A 21,103-nucleotide genomic window follows, 5' to 3' on the forward strand; every position below is an offset into this window, starting at 1 on the left:
AGGCATCACTGCCATCTAGTCATCATAGTTTAGCTTGGAAACTAAAGACAAATTTAGACTTCCATGAAATGCATTAAAGTACTGACTGCGATGTCCAGACTGGTTGCGGATCTCCTGGTCCAAACTCAACAGCCTCAAATATGCCTACAAAGCAGTTGAGTTTGGGTCTGTCGAATATATCCCGCCCCTGACAGGCGCGGAGATAATCAACGTTATACATTTGCTCTGTCAGTGGTTTTAATATTATGGCTAATTAGTGTATAATTAAATTACAGTAATTTGGGGAAAACCATTTTAGTGAAATAACTCTGCAGTGTAAAAAAGATCTACTTCACAGGGTCCATGTACAAGGTGCTGCTGGTGACCACCTTGTCTCCTCCAGGTCACAGACAGATAACACTGTCTTCCAGTGTGAGATCCCCAGCAAACAACCCCTTATATCTCAGCTTCTTGCTATCCTGTGATTGTGACAGAGAAGAAATTCTATTTAGGTTTAGCACGGTCACACAGTGTTGCGGTCGCCTATCAAGTGCTGAACCTGACCTCAAGTAGTTTTTCTCTAACTTTGTCTGTTCGTTCATAATGGTCGTGCTAAAGATAATAAAATCATTTGTTACTTGCCCCCCCCAGGTCCAGCCCTACATGTCCTCCACAGCTTATGTACTGATGGCAGCAGAGATATGTCAACAACACTGCAGCCAATCACTGAGATCAGTAAGAATGAAAACCCATTAATTACATGTAAGAATACCAAATGGCAGCACATGCAGTAAACATAAATTGTGCTGATTTTTTTTCCACACATTAGGCCTGCAGCCACCAATGTGAACCCACTAAAGGCCAAAATTCAGGTATCTGCAAAACATGGTCTGTGAAGTCCTTGGTGGCTGTACAGTAGGTCTCCCAAACTTAACAGTCTCAATTGGACAGGAGACCTGTGGGTAGTGTCTGTACTCAGAACATGTTTTACAGGTGTCTGAATTTAGGCCAGGAGATCCTACAATAAAGCAGATATTGCCCTTCAACCAAGGGTTTGACAGTATATATGTGAGTAATATCACCACATTTGACCTGATAGACAAGTTGGTGCGAACCTCGGCCGCTATCCTCCAGACCTGTGAATAGCTCCACCCTTTATTTCCTGAAAATACAGTGAGATATTGTGATCTAGTCTCACATTCTGTCCTGAAAACTGCTTGAAGACCATAACAAAATTATCAATTTGTGCCAGTGCCAAGAAAAGTGGGAAAGGGCTTATCCAACAATGGTTCACTTCAGTTATGACAGTCACATTTAAAAGGGTTGGTCTAAGAACCAAAGTCTGCAATCACTCTGACTACAGACTGTTATATCGTGACAGTTTGCAAAGTACACGCTGTTACGACTCCCCTGTATGCCTCGTACAGGTGGGCGGTCATGTGACCGAATGTATGTGATCTGTGGTTCTATCAATTCTCTTCTATTGAGAGAACCCGGATGAGTCTAGTTGGCACATAACTACAAAATGCGGTCATGTGACCACCCATTCACAAGGTACATACAGGGGAATTGTGACAGTGTGAGCATTGCACGCTGTCACAATTCAGCAGACTAGTCACATACAGGACTTTGCTACTTAGACCGGACAATCCCTTTAATGGTTAAAATTACAAAGTACTTACAAAGACAAGAAACTTTGTAATTGACCTCTTATTAAAAATACTCTCCATTCTCAAAAACAGAGGGATTTTCTGTCGTTGGAAATTATTCACCACATCAGGACCCAATGTTTATTGCAACAAAAGATAAGTAAAATAACAAAATGTACAGCTCGTTGCCAAGGTTACCGGCCACCGCAGAGCAGCCAGTCTTTCAGGCAATGGGTTCTTGCTAGCAAGTGCCACTCTAAAGCTGGCTGTATTGCTGAATCTGGCCAGCTTCATTCCCCCTACTTCTCGGATGCTAGCAGCAGTGATGTAAACCAGCAGAGTAACCAAGCCACTGGTCTGAATTGTCAATCTTCAGTAGAGAGGAGAAAGTCGCTGCCTAACACTCTGTCCCCTCCTGACACCCCTACAGCCACTTACAAAAAGACTTAACATTAAAATTCAAGCAGTCTGATACTTATCTCCCCCAATATCCACAGGTTTAGCCAACTTTAATCTATTGTGAACAATGGCTTTTAAGGCCCCCTCCATACACATTACACTAAAGTTGGCCAAACCTGCCAATATCAGTGAGATTTTCTGCCACTTTAATAAGTATGTAGGCCTCCTGACTCTTCCCTGACAGGTAATGTTGGGGGAGAGAAGGATCCATCCTGTTGAATTTTCAAGCTGAGACAATTGTTGGTTGACTTCTATTTAAAGCGAATGGGGACCTTGACTTTTTGACAGGATTGGTAAATCTGCCATTGTTTCTCCATTGAAAAGCTGCACTGTTAGGTGGTGTGGTAGTGATGAGCTATATGGAAAGTAAATGCGCAGTGTTTCAGCCATGTGTTAACATACCCTAAATGCTAGTAAAAATGTAAAAAAAAGGGTTAACAGCACCCAAGTGATGAGGCGACCACAAACATTATTTTGCCCAGAAAAATGCTTAAACTCCTATGTGAAACATGTCCACACATCATTAACGTAGGAAGAGTAATGGAACAGTTCTTCCACTGTACAAAGCACTGGTCAGACCACACTTGGAATACTGTGCTCAGTTATGGGCCCCACTATATAGAAAGGATATAAATGAGCTTGAAAAGGTACAAAGGAGGGCAACAAAATTAATAAAGGGAATGGAGGGACTGCAATACCCAGAGAGGTTGGCAAAACTAGGACTATTCAGCCTGGAAAAGAGAAGGTTGAGGGGGGACATAATAAATGTGTACAAATATGTTAGGGGACAGTATAGAGACCTTGGCCGGGATTTGTTCAAAAGGAGGGATATTACGGTAACAAGAGGGCACTCACTAAGACTGGAAGAGAAAAGGTTTCAGCACCAGCATAGGAAGGGGTTCTTTACGGTAAGAGCAGTGAGAATATGGAATTCACTAAGTGAGGAGACGGTAATGTCGGATTCACTAAACCAGTTCAAGCGGGGACTGGATGCATTTCTAGATACCAGGCAGATTTCTGCATATACTTAAAAATAGAATAAAATAGTAGGTTGATACAGGGATTTATTCTGACTGCTGGTTTCAGAGTCGGGAGGGAATTTTTCCTCAGGTGAAGATTGGCTAAATCATTTGGGGTTTTTGCCCTCCTCTGGATCAACTTTAGTAATTACAGAACTAACAGGTCGAACTTGATGGACGCAAGTCTTTATTCGGCTTTACTAACTATGTATATGTAACTATGTATATATTAGACTTGTGCGACCATGTAGTCAGCAGCACAACGAACATTAACAGGACAAGGACGGACTGTCGGGAAATAGGACGGTGTTATATTTTGTCAATATTTGAAAAGCTTAATAGAAAGCAGTTACATTCTCACTGAGCTCAGATTACAGTGTGGAGGCATGTCTCCAGTTATAGGTGATACAATTTGACTTATAATAAATCTAATACTAAACATTCCCCAATGTACGGAAAAAAAATACAAACTGACTAAAGCGGAACAGGCAGAATCACACATCAGCGTTGTATGGTACTCCAGATCTAATTCTGCAAATTGAAAAGTTTCCACATCCTTTCCTTGACCTCAACATTGTATAGATGTATGCACATATAGAGCCCCCCAATCCTTCTATGGAAACGGGTGTCCACAACGGATTGGAATAGCAATAAGCTAAGAAGAGGTAAATCGTTCCCAATACTGGAGCTCCCATGGTAGTTTCAGAAGACAGCCACAATACCCAGACACCTACGTGTCTGGACTAAGCTTAGGTGACCACAGAGCTCTATGGTGGTCTATGTTCTGTTCAGCAGATGGATGAAGAGCATGAGTGTTGTAGCTGTGACACCGACTCTCCATTTGTGTGAACCACAGTATATGCCATAAATGTTAGTCACAGCTGAGCAACCTGCATCTATCTGAAGAATGGGGCATCGCCAGGGATGGAGGGTTAGCTATTCATGCACTGCTCGCTGTACTTACTTAAATGGGAGTTCCAGAAATTGCAGAGCGCTCGTTTGCCTGGCTATTTTCAGAACATGATACACATAAAAGGACAGAGCAGTGCGTGTATCTTAAAGCAGCTGCCAGGCATTTTTGGCATATCATATTGATAATGCCATATCTGACTGAGATGCTGAATACCCCTTTAATTACAGTTTTGTCTATTACAGCCAATCATATCACTGCTTTTATTGTTGTTCTGTGTTTTCTTTTTTTTTTTTTTTTTAAAGAGAAACAAATAATTCCTGCAAGATCTCCTGGCAAATAACTCCATACAAAGCTGCGCTGTATGATGCAAACCTTGGCCCGTACTGTGAATAATACCCCCTTATTGTTGAGAAATCTTCTCGGGTTCTGTTCACATTTCCGTTTGTCTTTTCCTATAAATGGAACAGACAAACGGAATTAATGGATCCATTTTGTGTCAGTTTTTAGAGTGGAAGAGGAAATGCATCATGTTAAAGGTTTTCTTCCGCTGTAAAAACTGACTTGTAATGGACCCCATAATAATCAGTGGGGCCCCTCAGTGCAATGGCTCCGTTTAGTACATGAATTCAGCTTGTCTGTTCCTCTAAATGGAAATGTGAACTTCGGCTTATTCTGTTCTTTGTCAATGATTCAAAATGTTTCTTTTATAAAGACTTTATAGAGATAAAATGATTAGCTCATTAGTGGGAATAATAGCAGTGAAATCATGAGTGATAACTTCTATTATCTCATCGCAGCTCAAACTTCACCTAATTTTGAAGTTACAATATTTGGGTTAAGGTAGGCCCAGATGTAGTGGATTTTCAGCACAGATCTCACCCTTTGTAATGCAGTAGGGAGACTTTGCTTCTGCAACACATCTAAATTCATTGCAGATTCACAACCAAATGTCATTGGAAATTATTCACCACGTCTGGACCCAATGTTTATTGCAACAAAAGATAAGTAAAATAACAAAATGTTTTGTAATGTTACAATCTAAGACTTGCATGAATGCGATCAATGTAGATAAGGCAAATCAGAAAATACAAGTAGTAATAAGTTACTACAGAAAGTTCAGATTGTAATAGTTTCTTAATCAAGCATGCAAGAGAGGTCCAGCTGATTACACATATCGGAGGCAGCCATACTGTCAGCTGAAGCAGCGTTTATGAGGACGGGTATATGCCACTACTAAGGCGTGGTAGAAAAACTATAGGGGAACAAAAGCGCACAAGACCATCGGGTGGTACTCTCCTGGGTGCAAAGGAAAGTAAAAGGATGGTGCTCACCTGGGCAGGTTGTGTGCAGGCACACCTCCTATGAACACCAGAACAAATCAGCTGCTGCTGCCTCGTGGCTGGGGGATGATCTCTTCCAGGATAGTTGACTAATTTGGACGATGACACGATATCCGGCTGCGCGGATGTAATGAAGAATCCTTAGGACCAAGATGAGCTGAACGGTTTTTACTTCCACAAAGCGTTTCAACACTGGACTAGCGTATTTTTCAAGTGAAAAAAGCAATTGCGATGCAACTGCGACTTGAAAAAGATGCTAGTCCGGCGCTGAAGCCATTCAACTCATCTTCGTCCTAAGGATTCTTCAATAAAGCATTAAAGCAGCGCGGCCGGATATCGTGTTTTCATCCAAACTGGTTAAATACTGAGGCGTGAGGTTACTCTGTGCCTCTGCTGTACAGCTTGCTGTCATAGTATATGGTGCAGCAATGGTTCAGGCAACAAACATGGCTGCTTCCGTTGTATAAAGTTGCTCTTTAAGTCGTTACTCGTTGAAGAGGATAGACCCACCACCTATATGTACCTGTACACACAGCTTCGACTCCTGGGAGAGTTCCGTACCGGGACCCTCCAGTTGGGACCCAGCGTGGCATACATACGACCCCTGTTTGCAAATTTAAACATGAGTTCGAAAACCGTGCATGGTGCAAAAAAAAAAGCATACCCAAGTATCATGCAGCTCTACGCATATAACAATAATACATAACCGACCCCCTAAGTAACCTCATGTAAGGAAGATCCACCTGATTTTGCTTTCCCATAAAGGGGTTGTACCAAGGTTTGAAGCTATACCTTTATCCATTGGATAGGGAATATCTTCCCGATCGCTGGGACTCCCACCAATCGTGCACCTATGCTCCATTAATTCTTAATGTGACCACTGGAGATAGCCAGGCGCAGCGTTCAAATGGTCTTCAGTGCTCCCATTAAGAATGAATGCAGTGGAGGTGCACATGATCGACAACCACTCCATACACAGGTTCTCGAGACAGGTGGGAGTCCCAGAGGTCAGACAACCAAGCAATCGGGAACTTATACCCTATCCTATGGCTAGAGGATAATTTCCCAACTTGATACAACCCCATTTAATAACACCACTTAGAATTTACATAATAGCAGGAGATCCTTAGCTGGATTTAGCAAAGTGCACAGACATTTCCATGGACCATACAGCTATATAAGCGTCCTAGATGTGCGCCTATCTTACTACAGTGCGGTGCAGTCTTTTCTCATATTTACTGATTTTTAACCATTTACTTATTTTGGTTAGGGTTCTGAAGGAGCTGAATGTTTGTACATCCCAACTTTAGGGACTTGGCTGACATAGTTTTGGTTTAGGGAATCATAATAAATCAAAGCTATATAGCGCTACTAATGCTAAATTGACATAGTATAAAATGGCCAATAAAATGCAGCCAGAGGGGAGACTAGCTATTCACATCTGATTACACAGGATTGGCACTGATAGATAGGAGAATCAGCATGTGACGGCAGGAAGTGCCCAGGATCTGTTTCCTGTACTGTACAAATGATATCCCAGAGGGATGGGAAATTATCCAAATATTGATGGCAGCGCTGCCCTGTGACTCTCATTTGCAGTACTTTGACTATTCCACCAGCCGTCATCAAGTTGAAACAGCCGGCTGTGTGCACACAGTGCGTTTTTGATGCGTTTTTTCCCACGCAGAATTGGCCCCAAAAACGCAAGGGAATCCTTATGCCAGCAATGTCTATGAAAATTCTGAAGAGCTGTGCACATGATCAGTATTTTTCCTTTCAGGATTTCATGTGCGTTTAAACCTGTAGCATGTCAATTCTTTGAGTGTTTTTGCCTGTGTTTTTCATATTGAAAGCATTGCCAAAAACAAAAGAAAAAACACACCAAAAACGCATGGAATTTCTGCAGCGCTTTTGCTGCCAAGAGGTGCAGAAACGATGCAGAAATTTCTGCACAAAATACTCATACCATGCGCACATACCCTTATAGTTAGCCCCAAGGAATAAACACAGTGAAAACCCACCCAGACCAGGGGATGTGTGACTGTTTTCCAACTGGGTTCATGGTTGAAGTTAATGGAAAATTATTAATCCCTCATGCTGAATGGCGTCACAAATATCTATAATGTATTTCATAAAATACCATGATGAGGTTTAGGAGGAATGGGCGGGGGGCAGAGATATCAACGCTAAAATCCAGCTTCTGCCTCCACCTGGCCTAGGAGCTGGCTTGTTCTGTAATCATTGGAAATTACTTATGGGGGGTCAATAACTTTCAGCTGCTTCCACCCATACCCCATAAGAAACATCATTTCACCATCTACAGACCCGGAAGGATTGGCCACCAGTCGATTGGCCACCAGTCTGTGTATGGGGGCCTCCTGATTCTCGCTGAGAGATGTCGGGGGATAGAAGGATCCGGTCTGCTGAATTTATGCGGCCAATCCTTTTGTTTTCCAGGGAATAAGCCACCACCAACGGAGTCTGGCAGCGACTCTCTCATATAGAGCACAGAGCACTCCCCCCAAGCTGTTCGACTAACAGCTATCTAATGTGTAAGGGGGGCATGAGGCAAAGAAGCCATGTAATGTCTTGCAGATGTGTACTACTGGGTTGTAAAAAGGGCAACAAGAATAAACTGTGATGAATTTATAAAATCAGTTCACGGCTTTTAGTTGACTTGTACAAACTAATATATTAAAGTCGCCTGGAGGTGCAGTGCCCTACTAATCCTCATTAGTGGAGCTTGGTATCCTATGATGCCAGATGGACAGAAAACACTGAACACCACAAAACACATGGAACAATCTTGATGGCAACAGTGACCCCATACAGAGCAATCCAGTCTCCCACCGGTATGTGCAGTGTGTGACGGGAGAATGAAGGCAAAATGTTCCAAGATAGCTACCGTGAATTCTCTGACTAGCATACTACTCAACACACGAGAACAGCCAGGAGGTCCCTAGGTTGGTATCTGCATTTACTTGTTGTAGCAGCAGATAAAGAAGCAGCGACTCACCTGTCCAGGACAGAAGACACCTCTTCACTAAACTCTGAACTTTCACTGCTTCCTACAAGACAAAAAGAGGAGAGAGAAAATGTACTACAATTATCCAATGAATTATTATTACAAAACTTCTAAATATTTAGTCATGACCATTATTATTATTTATTATTATAGCGTCATTCATTCCATGGCGCTTTACATGTGAAAGGGATATACATAGCACAAACAATTACAATAAATTTTGAACAATACAAGTCGGGGACTGGTACAGGAGGAGCGAGGACCCTGCCCGCGAGGGCTCACAATCTACAGGGGATGGGTGAGGATACAGTAGGTGAGGGTACAGCTGGTCGTGCAGCGAATGGTGGAGCGAGGGTTACTGCAGGTTGTAGGCTTGTGGGAAGAGGTAGGTCTTCAGATTCCTTTTGAAGGTTTCCATTGAAGGCGAGAGTCTGATATGTTGGTGTAGAGAGCTCCAGAGTAGGGGGGATGCACGGGAGAAATCTTGTATGTGATTGTGGGAAGAGGAGATATGAGGGGAGTAGAGAAGGAGATCTTTTGAGGATCGGAGGTTGCGTGTAGGTAAGTACCGGGAGACTAGGTCACAGATGTATGGGGGGAGACAGGTTGTGGATGGCTTTGTATGCCATGGTTAGGGTTTTGAACTGGAGTCTCTGGGCAATGGGGAGCCAGTGAAGGGATTGACAGAGGGGAGAGGCCGGGGAATAGCGGGGAGACGGGTGGATTAGTCGGGCAGCAGCGTTTAGGATAGATTGGAGGGGCGCAAGAGTGTTAGAAGGGAGGCCACAGAGCAAGAGGTTGCAGTAGTTGAGGCGGGAGATGATGAGGGCGTGCACTAGTGTTTTTGCAGATTCATGGTTGAGGAAAGTGCAGATCCGGGAGATATTTTTGAGTTGAAGTTGGCAGGAAGTGGAAACTGCTTGGATATGTGGTTTAAAGGAGAGGTTAGAGTTCAGTGTTACCCCGAGGCAACGGGCTTGCAGGACTGGGGAAAGTGGGCAGCCATTGACTTTGAAGGATAGGTCAGTTGGGGGGTTGAGTGAGACAGTGGAAAGATTATGAATTCAGTTTTGTCCATGTTAAGTTTTAGAAATCTGTCAGAGAAGAAGGATGAGATAACAGACAGGACATTGTGGGATTTTGGTTAGTAGGGAGGAGATATCGGGTCCAGAGAGGTAGATCTGTGTGTCATCAGCATAGAGGTGATACTGAAAGCCATGGGACTCTATGAGCTGTACGAGGCCGAAGGTGTAGATGGAGAAAAGCAGGGGTCCTATGACTGAACCTTGGGGGACACCGACAGATAGGGGGCGAGATGAGGAGGTGGTGTGTGAGTGGGAGACACTGAATGTCCTGTCTGTTAAGTATGAGGAGATCCAAGATAGGGCCAAGTCTGTGATGCCAAGAGAAGAGAGAGTCTGTAGTAAGGGGGAATGGTCCACTGTGTCAAAGGCAGATGACAAGTCCAGGACGAGAAGGACAGAGTAGTGTCGCTTTGTTTTGGCAGTTAGTAGGTCGTTGGTGACTTTAGTCAGGGCAGTTTCAGTGGAGTGATGTGATCAGAAGCCAGACTGTAAGCGGTCAAAGAGGGAGCAGGAAGAGAGGTGGGAGGACAGTTCAGAATGGACATGGTGTTCCAGTAGTTTGGAGGTGTAAGGGAGAAGTGATATGGGGCGATAGCTAGACAGAAAGGATGGGTCAAGGGAGGGCTTTTTGAGGATGGGTGTGATCGAGGCATGTTTGAAGCATGAGGGGAAGACACCAGTTGTTAGTGACAGGTTGAAAAGGTGGGTTAGGGTTGGGATGAAGACGTTAGGGATGGTGGGACGGGATTGGGTCAAGTTCGCAGGTGGTGACGTGTGATTTGGAGAGTAAAGAGGAGAGGTGATCGTCCGTAATGGTGGAGAAGCTGATTTGGAGGAGGATGGTTGAGTAGTTATGAGGAGGGGTTGTGGGGACTTTAGGCAAAAGCTTTGCTGATGGTGTCAATCTTCTGCTTGAAGAATGAGGCAAAGTCTTCGGCTGAGAGGAGAGGGAGGAGGCGCTGGGGGACGGAGGAGAGAATTTAAAGTTTTGAATAGCTGTTTAGGGTTGTGTGACAGGGAGGATATGAGAGATGAGAAGTATGTTTGTTTTGCTGTAGTGAGTGTGGACTTGAACGTAGTGAGGGACTCTTTGAATGCGATGAAGTGCTCGTTGGAGTGGGACCTTTTCCATTTCCGGTCAGCAACCCTGGAGGCCCTTCGCAGTTCTTTAGTCAGGTTGGTGTGCCAGGGTTGCCGTTGAGTGGGCGAGCTGTGGTATGTGTGAGAGGGGCGACAGAATTGAGAGCTGCAGCCTTTGTGGTGTTATATAAAGTGGCAGCAGCATTTGCATCGTGTAATGAACTTATGCCTGTGAGAGGGAGAAGGGATTCAGAGAGTGAGTGTAGGTCAAGGTGTTTGAGATTTCTACGAGGGTGTGCAAGTTTGTGGAGTGGGGCTATTATTATACTATTTATACATAGATCACTACAACTCCAAACATGACCCGACTACTGGACATAATCTGATATAATTCTCTTCTTCTCTATACATGGAACACTACAACTCCCAACATCACTACATTACATATAACCCCAACATGAATAAACAATGAATAATGTAGTACAGATAATACAGATTTTCTCTGGCAGCATATCAGATGAGATATTTTCCAGCTAGACAATGCAAAATCTATTTTCCTACGAAGCATATATAATATCTGTTATTACTCCCATCTGCAAAATATTTCTGACAGACAGCCCCTGACTCCACATAACAGTACAATATAACACTCCTATCTCTGCATTATAATATGCTTTACTGTATAACGTACAGTACATATAGGACATTAGCATGGCATGATAGGAGTTGTAGTTTTGAAACAGTTGAAGGCCACCATTCTAAATAAAACATATTCCCGGAAAGAATCTCTCATGCTCCCAGTAACTTGTAGATAATTCTAGATATTACACAACATTGATCTCAGCTGAGCTCCTTCCACTTGGAAAGGAAAAGTCTGCTGGGGTCATTAATGTCAAGATCGTCCTCATACATAGAAATACAGAGAGAATCTGAACCAGGGTCCTGTAAATCACCAGAATAGGAGCATCAGCATAAAAAATGAGGGCTAGATTACACCCAAGTCTCCACGAGATAGCTAAGAAAGAAATATCCATCCTCTGATCTCTCCACAGATGGACATATAAGGAAACCACCAGATATTAAGGATAAGGCAGGTGTCAGTTATAAAAATCATGTCATAATCATAGACAGTAGTCATAGACAATATGTCAGAGTAAAATCCATACAGACATCTCCAGAGAAAGAGCTTGTAATCGACAAGTCACCCTCAAATGACCTCTTTTAGCAGCTGACCCCCAACCTTGTAAACAGTCAATTAAGGAAAATCCTAATTGCTAGCATTTGTGAGGCCAATCTAGCTTTAATGCACAGGAATGTAGAGAAGGGCAGATTTACGACTGGTAGAGATAGGCTAAAGAGAAAACGTAAAATCTGAAGTGAGGTTTTTATGAATTGCGTCGATTATAATAGATAAAGAAAATCATATTTTCGGAAATGTGATGAAATGGCGAACGCAAAGCATGGTTTCACGTCACAGGACAATGGCTATCGGCCAGATTGATGACAATATCTATGCCATGTCTCTTATCTATGAATAGAGAAAATCAAGATAAAAAATATGACGACGATGTCTCCCGCCGGGTACCTTCAGGAGCAGAGATATCGTAAAAGTTGAGAATCTCATAATTTCTTAAGACAAACACACATCCTATAGTTCTCTGAAGTCCAGCCCTGTTATGAGTCACCAGAGGGGGGAGGTATGTGGGTGTAACTTGTGCTAATAAAAAGCCAATTATGATCCTTGTTCAATGCCAGGAAAATACATTGCTATGTTCCACCGGAAGTTTTCACTAGGAGTTCTTGCCTCCATAAATCTGTGCCATTTCGGTAACCAGGTTTAGTGACTTTCTTTCGTTATTACTTTTCATTTAATGTAATTGTATCTTATTGTTTTGTCCCCTTCGTAAAATCTTTTGTATATTATATATATATATATATATATATATATATATATTTTTATAAACACTGCCTATGTGCTGTTCAGCTAATCGTTTGCAAAGGCTTTCAGCGATTACAGGGACATGTGCCTTATGTTATATTCATTTATTTATCATATATAGATATGATGGTATAGTGTTTGTGGTACTTTGCTGCCATTTACTGGCCATTGTTATATGCTTTTATGTTCTGACAACAATGCCTCTCTCTGTAACTCCTATCTTTTTCCTCACATCCTTTCTTTCTGGTCAGTGCCATCTTGGCAAGATGTGCATCAGGACTGAAGAGAGGATTCTCCTGCTACCTCTATCCTCCACCCTCCATATTCTAACTCATCTTCATCCCTTCATCTTCCCTAACATCTTACCTTATCTCACCAAGGTACTGTTAATAAAATATGTTAAAAGTTTATTACTGCATCGTCCTTCCCGGATTTACCACATGCAGCTGGTCAAGCATAGGAGAAGAGATTAGCGAGTAACTATCTGCCATTGCTTGTATAAAGATCTGTGCTCACATACCTCAGATACATCTCACTTACGTACATCAGACTGAAAAAAGTAGGGAGAGGGGCGCAAATAGTGCTGTTACCCGGTAACACAATCGTGTGATTAAAATCTGCTCACCTTATTGAGTTGTGATGATGCACAACTCGTATAAACAGCGTATTGGAGGGCTGCAGGAAACACAGATCTGCAGGGAGTCTTGAAGCACATAGTATAAGATATGATGGTGTGAGTACAGTCCGCGCTCCTCCGTGTACAGATTATGATACCAATGAATAAGGTTACATCTTTTAATTAATGGCTTAAAATACAACACGCTTCATGGACTTCATGTCCACTTCATCAAGTAAAAAGCCTATCACAAAACTATGGCTCTGTAAAGAGGTTTATTGGATGTATAAACTGAACACTCTGAAGCCACAGGGTCTTAGCTATATAGTGGTGAACAGGAAACTGAAAAGAGGACCATCTAGCGGCAGTATACGGTATTGCATATAGAAAGTGTTCCCCTTATAGAGATGCAACACTTTTTCTATATATATTTTTTGCATATAGGTTTAAATTTTGTAGAGATGAGCTCATGATTTAATGCAAAGGATTAACAGGAGTTTGATCAATTACAATCACCATAAGAAAAAGAGCAAATGATGTTTTCCCTAGCTGTTTTATTTTCATTATCAAAAAATGACGGTAGGTTTTTCCAAAATTCATTATTAATCCATTTTAACTATTGTTTTGTTGTATGCATCTAATTCTTTCAGACAATTTTTGTAAGGGTTTGCCAATCTTGTAGGTAATAATTTGTTATCTTGTAAGAAGAATATAGGCTCTTAGAAGGCACTTTACACACACAACAGGGCATGTGGTTTGATAGCCCAGCGGTCTATATCCATACAGCCCTTTAACTAGAGAAAGAATAATGGTTAACAGGTTCTTATCCCAACAGGTTCAATCCCAGTCAGAATGAATAAGTTTTATTAAGGTATATATTCACAAACAAAGAAATAAGTACACAGGGTTGCTTAATAATTGCACTCAATATTGATAACAAATATGTTATAACTCTGATGTTTGATAACAACAATATAAACATAGTGCTGTTTTTCTTTTTTTTTTTGCTTTTTTTCAAAAGTAACTGCCGCTGGCAGGAGCCAATTCTGTTTGGCGCCCATTTTTTTCATTTGAGGTGTGTATATATAGGGACAGAGCCATAGTTTTGTGATAGGCTTTTTACATGATGAAGTGGACAGGACGTCCATGAAATGCGTTGTATTTTAAGCCATTGAATAAAAGATGTAACCTTATTCATTGTACATGGAGGAGTGCGGACTGTACTCACACCATCATATCTTATATTACGTATATCGGAGGCAGAATGGCCTATCTTCTGGATTAAATATAAAATTAAATAGCTCTGTTTCTCTTGCTCTGTAAACTGCACCCTGGAAGCCATACGGTACCTGTAACGGATGTCCAATCGGCCTGTATAAACAATTGGTGGTGGCAGCGAGTAGTTATGTGCTGAAAATAGAAAATGGACAGCACCTCCAAAAATCACACATTGATCTAATGCTGCTAGGCCAAAATATATATAACTGAACATGAGATTCTTAGTTTAACATTCTGATCAGACTGAATAAAGCCCCCTGCCATGTCACGGCAAACCTCTCAGTGGCTCTTAACTTTTCTTGCCTTAAAGGAGTGGCGATGTGCGCTAGCTACCGCCGCAGCGACAATGCACCAGCAGGGCGAGCGGCCTGGTGCCTCAAAACGCCCATGCTGCAAAACTGAGTCCTTATGACTCCAGATCGCACCGCACCACAAGCACAAAACCACAGCAACAATGGCCGCCACACAGTACCAACACCAAATGAAAGGAGCATCGAAACTTGACTTCATCAAGCTCTCAAATGAAAGCAAAAATAGGCTAGACCCCCCCTTTTTTTTTATTCTTTTTGGAGTGAGTAGTTACGTTGTTACTGTGGAGATGACAGTGACTATAATGGGGGTATATACATATATTCCATGAGTTGGAATCGGAGGTTTATATGCTATATGCTCACTGTTAATTCCCCAATAACCGGCCTAGTAGTGGAAGCAGCTGCGGTCTCGTCCATCACTCGTCAGACAATTGTGTAATTGTCCTGGCGATTGGAGGCAGTGGAGTTGCGTTCCCTTGACAAAAAGATAACAGCGGGTGGATCTGCATGACCATCCCAGCTGGGTATTTCTGACTGTGGATGGGTGAGATTTTACAAAACCCTATTCCTATCATGAGGAGGAAAAAAAATCTGCCGATTTGAGGGCGTGCTGCAAATTTCCTCTCGCTCTGAGACGGACTTCACCCATTGTTCTGTATATGCCTGTAACACATAAATCTTAGGTCTTTTCTGCAGAAGGAAATATCTGCTGCATAAAGGTGACAGAGGCCCACATTATTGAGACTGATGTAAATGTCCTGAGATGTGGGAACCACAACACATGATATCACACATTTAAAAAAGGTTTCTGAGATTGAATTAATTTTGAAAACAACTTTACCAAATTGAATACGGGAAAATAAATATCTTTTGAGAAAGTACTTGGCCTCTTGCCACAAAAAAAAATTAAGTGTACATCAAGATTGAAAGTGATTTCCCACAATTCCAAGTACAGAGAGAATGCATGGACTCAGGAGTTGTGACCATGTCGTCTGCAGCAGGAGACTGATGTTGTACCACAGATGTACTCCTCCCGTATGTGCTGTGACAAAGCTCTGATCCCAGCAACTTAACCCCTCATATGCCGCTGTCAGCAGTGACAATGGCAAGTGAGGAGTTTGACAAGGGGAAGTTGAACCCTTTCTCAGCCCATCCGCAGTGTGATCGTGGGGTGACGATGGTTGCTATAGTAACAAGGAAACCTAACAATGGTCTCCATGTGTGCGATATCCCAAACGCTAACAGGTTAGAAACTCCACTGTAGTAGATAAGCACAACAGTGTATTATCAATGTGATCAAAGGATTGCATGTCCAAGTCCCCTTGTAAGAATAGTGAGCATAGTAAAAAATAAAATAAATATGTATGTATGTATACAGGAAAATCTTTAAATGAGGTGTGTCCAAACTTTTGGTCTGTACTGTATGTGTATATATATATATATATATATATATATATATATATATATACATACACATATACACACACACAAAAAGACCCCTAAACCTAGTTTTAATAATAAAAAATGGTTTAATTGTATAAAAAACCTGACAAAGACAACACATATTTGGTATTGTTGTGTTCCAAACGTCCCATACTATGAAACTATCATCATTTATTATGCATGCTGAATATAATTTAAAAAAAAAAACTATGGCAGAATTAGTTTGCTTTTAATTTGGCTCACAAAAAAACTTAATAAGTGATCAACAATTCGTATGTATTCCAAAGTTTTGTCAATAAAAACTGCAGCTCATTACACAGAAAAGAAAACCTTACATAGCTTTGTATACAGAAAAGGATAGGGTATGGTAGAAAAAAATTCTCAAAAAGGGATTTTATTGTGCAAAAGTAGCAAACAAAAAAAACAACAATATGACTGTATCACCGTAATCGATTTGCAGAATAAAGTCAACATGTCAATTATACTGGTCAACCAAAAAAGTAAATAAAAAAAGCAATATCACATATATTGTTTTTTTTGTTCATGCCTCCTACCAAAAATAAGTAAAAATGACCAAAATTCACTATTTTCCCCAAAATGGTACCAGTAATGGTCATACAAAAGACAAGCCTTCAGACAAATTTGTCTACTGAAAACAAAGTTATTGGTATTTATTTTACTCACTTATATAGCGCCATTAATTCCACAGCGCTTTACAGACATTATGGGCACTGTCCCCATTGGGGCTCACAATCTACATTCCCTATCAGTATGTCTTTGGAGTGTGGGAGGAAACCGGAGAACCCGGAGGAAACCCACACAAACATGAGGAGAACATACAAACTCCTTGCAGATGTTGTCAGAATATGGTGACCATAAAAGAAAAAGATGGGGTTTTTTTGCGCAAAAGCAGCACAATATAAAAAGATATATATGAATTACATTTTTTTCATTCATTTTACCTCCCAAAGAGTGTAATAAAACATGATGAAAAAGTCACCTGTACCACAAAATGGCACCAATAAAAGCTACAGCTTGCCATGCAAAAAATAAGTCCTGGTGTAAAATGTGTTGGCACCCTTGAAATCGTTTCAGAAAATGAAGTATTTCTCCCAGAAATGTATTGCAATTACACATGTTTATTTCCTTTGTATGTATTGGAAAAACATAAAAGCACATAAAAAAAGGCAAATTGGACATAATTTCACACTAAACCCCAAAATTGGGCAGGACACTTCTCTTCTCCTCTTTCTGTTCTCCATGTTTAGTGTAGCACACACATACACACAATACAAAGATTGAGTCAACTTCTCCCCTTTTATCTGGTTTCAGGTGTGATTTTCATATTTCCCACACCTGTTACTTACCACAGGCGAGTTTGAATGAGCATCACATGCTTGATATAAAGTTGTTTACCCACATTTTTGGAAAGGTGCCAACAATTTACTCTGGACCATTTTGGGGGTTTAGTGTGAAATTATGTCCAATTTGCCTTTTGTTCTCTTTTTTTGTGTTGTTCCAGTGCACACAAAGGAAATAAACATATGTATAACAAAACGTGTAATTGCAATAATTTTCTGGGAAAAATACTTGATTTTCTGGAACAATTTCAAGGGCGCCAACAATTTTGGCTATGACTGTAGCTCCGCTGATGTAAAACTTTAAAGCTTAGTCATACTGACCTACAGATTATTCGTGCAGCACGCCAATTAGTGAAAAATTTAAATCCCATCCCGTGAACAAAAGCTTGTTAATAAGTTTTATGTATACTAAAATGATTCCCCTGCCAAATAAAACTCACCTTGAAAAAAAGCAGCCCTCATACAACTATGTTGCAAAAAAAATTATGGCACCTGGAACGAAAGAATAGAGTAGAAAAAAAAAGAAGGTCTGCAATAAAGGCGAATCCTGGCTGTGATGCCAAGGAGTTAGTACTGTGGCATGACCAGCTGCCATAGCATGCACTGATTATTTCAGTCATATTAAATGATAGTATCTAGGCTTTACATGACCCTCTTGATTTCTTCTAGATCAATACTGATGGGAGCTATGACAGGTGGCCATTGCTCTAAGTCACCCAGCCAGAAAAACTCACATTTTGCGATGTCCATAAACAGTTTTTTATGGTATATCTAGTGCACCATATGTACAGAGAGGGCGCTATTCATTTTTATTTCACAAATAAACATTTAGCTTTAATCCATCATCATCCCCTCCACCTGACAAGTTGATATTTACATGTTTCTCCCTGGTATGAAAAGATATAAATCACTGCACTCCCTATGAGTATGAGGCATGTGTGATGTCTCGGAGGCATGTGTGATGTCCCTGAGGCATGTGTGATGTCTCTGAGGCATGTGTGATGTCTCTGAGGCATGTGTGATGTCTCTGAGGCATGTGTGATGTCTCTGAGGCATGTGTGATGTCTCTGAGGCATGTGTGATGTCTCTGAGGCATGTGTGATGTCCCTGAGGCATGTGTGATGTCCCTGAGGCATGTGTGATGTCCCTGAGGCATGTGTGATGTCCCTGAGGCATGTGTGATGTCTCTGAGGCATGTGTGATGTCTCTGAGGCATGTGTGATGTCTCTGAGGCATGTGTGATGTCTCTGAGGCATGTGTGATGTCTCTGAGGCATGTGTGATGTCTCTGAGGCATGTGTGATATCTCTGAGGCATGTGTGATGTCTCTGAGGCATGTGTGATGTCTCTGAGGCATGTGTGATGTCTCTGAGGCATGTGTGATGTCTCTGAGGCATGTGTGATGTCTCTGAGGCATGTGTGATGTCTCTGAGGCATGTGTGATATCTCTGAGGCATGTGTGATGTCTCTGAGGCATGTGTGATGTCTCTGAGGCATGTGTGATATCTCTGAGGCATGTGTGATGTCTCTGAGGCATGTGTGATGTCTCTGAGGCATGTGTGATGTCTCTGAGGCATGTGTGATATCTCTGAGGCATGTGTGATGTCTCTGAGGCATGTGTGATGTCTCTGAGGCATGTGTGATGTCTCTGAGGCATGTGTGATGTCTCTGAGGCATGTGTGATGTCTCTGAGGCATGTGTGATGTCTCTGAGGCATGTGTGATGTCTCTGAGGCATGTGTGATGTCTCTGAGGCATGTGTGATGTCTCTGAGGCACTCATCATCCCCCGCCCCTCTATTTAGTTTGGGTGACGGGCTGTCGTCAGATCTGGGGGTGAAGGATTCCTTTTCCCAGTGGACACAGAGTACGATAAGGTCTACATTCAGAACATGGAATAAAGCAGATATTAACAGATGGGCCAGACATTTGTATCTGATGATTTACTTGGGAAGTTTTCCTGTCATCTCATGGACGGTCAGAGTAAACTGCAGGAGATGTGCTATAAATATGGAGACAGACTATTTGGGTCAGAAACTGCAGCAAGATCTGAATCTCATGGATTAATATTTGTGTATACCTGGATATCTCATTAACATTAGTCCTTATTCACATTGGTGAGGGGATTAAAAATGTACTTTTCTGTATTATTTAAAAGCTTACACATCCACAAATGCCAAACAAACCTCATAGGATCCATCTCTTGGTTCTGGGGCAATGTTGTGATTGTGCCAGATTGGGACACAGCGTCACCGCATGTAAGATCATCACCAGAGCATTCGAGGGGCAGCAGCCGTATCTTCCTACAGCTACTACCCCAAATCTTCAGCTGTGTTCACACATTGTGTCTTTTGCCGTAATTTTTTAATTTGCAGCAAAAAATATTGCTGTTCTACAGCGTTCCAGGCTGCAAGGTGTCAATGTTGCCTTCATCTGTGGGAACTCTTTAATTGCCAGGAAGCCATATGACCTGATAACCGTTTTAATACATTGTGGCAGACTTGGATAGTGGCTCCTCTGAATCCCCCTCTTGCCTATACTTGCATAAGTTGTTACCTTTGTAGTCCACCACTGTTGATACATTATCTTTGTACTGTGGTACTGGCCATAGTGACGAAGAAGTGAATCCCTGTGTAAAGTAAGACTCTCATATCTGCAGTGTAACCACTTATACACGTTCTGAGAAGTCGCCCTAATTATCAGACCTGCTCTCACATACTGCAATGCTTGTGTTCAAGCTCCAAACACTGAGGGTCTTGGCATTCATCCCATCAGATATGGGGGTCTTAGTGTATTTGTTGTTGTCTGTTTGACTTGGTGCAAACTTTTAACACATTAAAAATGAAGTATTAATTGTCCCACCCTTTCAAATTATGAAACCACAGCCGGTTCAGTAATAATGTCCCTGCAGCAATAAACACTGGTCCAGGCTAGATGAAAGCAGCGGCACTCATGTAAAGTAATGCATGTAATGTAAGGACTCTTTCACACGTCCGTGTTTCTACTACGAGTGGACAGTTTCCACACGTACTAGAGACGTTGACACACATAGACCCATTCAAATCTTATGGGTCTGCGCACATGTCAGTGTGTTTCCATGGATCGTGTGTCCATGTGCTCCACACGCTGACATATCTGGTTTTTTTTGCGGATGCACGGTCTGCAAAAGTGTCTCATGCTGAACACACACAGATGACATCCGTGTGTCATCAGTGTGACACGTACTGGTGCCTGGGAATCAGTGTACAGGTAATGCTTATCCCAAGCGCCGATGCTGAACGCTGCCCTCATCATGGTTCCCTGCCGGTGTTGCGATCAGCACCAGCAGGGACAATGATGAGGGTAGTAGTAGTCTGCTCCCGCAGTGTTCACCTTTTAAAAATAAGATTAAAATAATAAAATCCATATACTCACTTAAGTGTCCCCCGCTATAATCCATGCTACCGATCAGCAGAGGAGCCAGGGAGAATGAGCTGCTGCAGCGAATGGCCCCGCAGCTGCGCTTAGTGAGTGACAAGACACCGCTCCTGAGCGCAGCTCCGGGGCCCGCTCGCTGGAGCGGCTCATTCTCCCTGGCTCCTTGGCGTGAGTGGTCAGAGGATTACAGCG

At 42.0% G+C, this 21,103-nt stretch overlaps 1 protein-coding gene and 1 long non-coding RNA gene across 17 annotated transcripts in view; one reads left to right on the plus strand and one right to left on the minus strand.

The window, feature by feature from the left end:
* LOC141154402 (uncharacterized) overlaps window positions 1–21,103 on the plus strand; it is a 699,373-nt gene that overhangs the window by 669,331 nt on the left and 8,939 nt on the right. The gene's annotated exons all lie outside the window — the stretch shown is intronic.
* RALGPS1 (Ral GEF with PH domain and SH3 binding motif 1) overlaps window positions 1–21,103 on the minus strand; it is a 540,676-nt gene that overhangs the window by 54,034 nt on the left and 465,539 nt on the right. For 11 of the 15 annotated variants that reach the window (XM_073640264.1, XM_073640270.1, XM_073640274.1 and 8 more), the window contains 2 exons: window positions 8,376–8,427; window positions 5,883–5,963 (listed from right to left, as the gene is read on the minus strand). In XM_073640264.1, coding sequence (XP_073496365.1) covers window positions 5,883–5,963; window positions 8,376–8,427 — 133 coding nt within the window. The remainder of the gene's footprint in view (window positions 1–5,882; window positions 5,964–8,375; window positions 8,428–21,103) is intronic. The other 4 variants (XM_073640276.1, XM_073640275.1, XM_073640273.1 and 1 more) reach the window with 1 other exon arrangement.

Source organism: Phyllobates terribilis, unplaced genomic scaffold (assembly GCF_046119375.1).
Source record: "Phyllobates terribilis strain yellow unplaced genomic scaffold, ASM4611937v1 Scaffold_7__3_contigs__length_470593459, whole genome shotgun sequence".
In the NCBI taxonomy this organism is placed as follows: Eukaryota; Metazoa; Chordata; class Amphibia; order Anura; family Dendrobatidae; genus Phyllobates; species Phyllobates terribilis.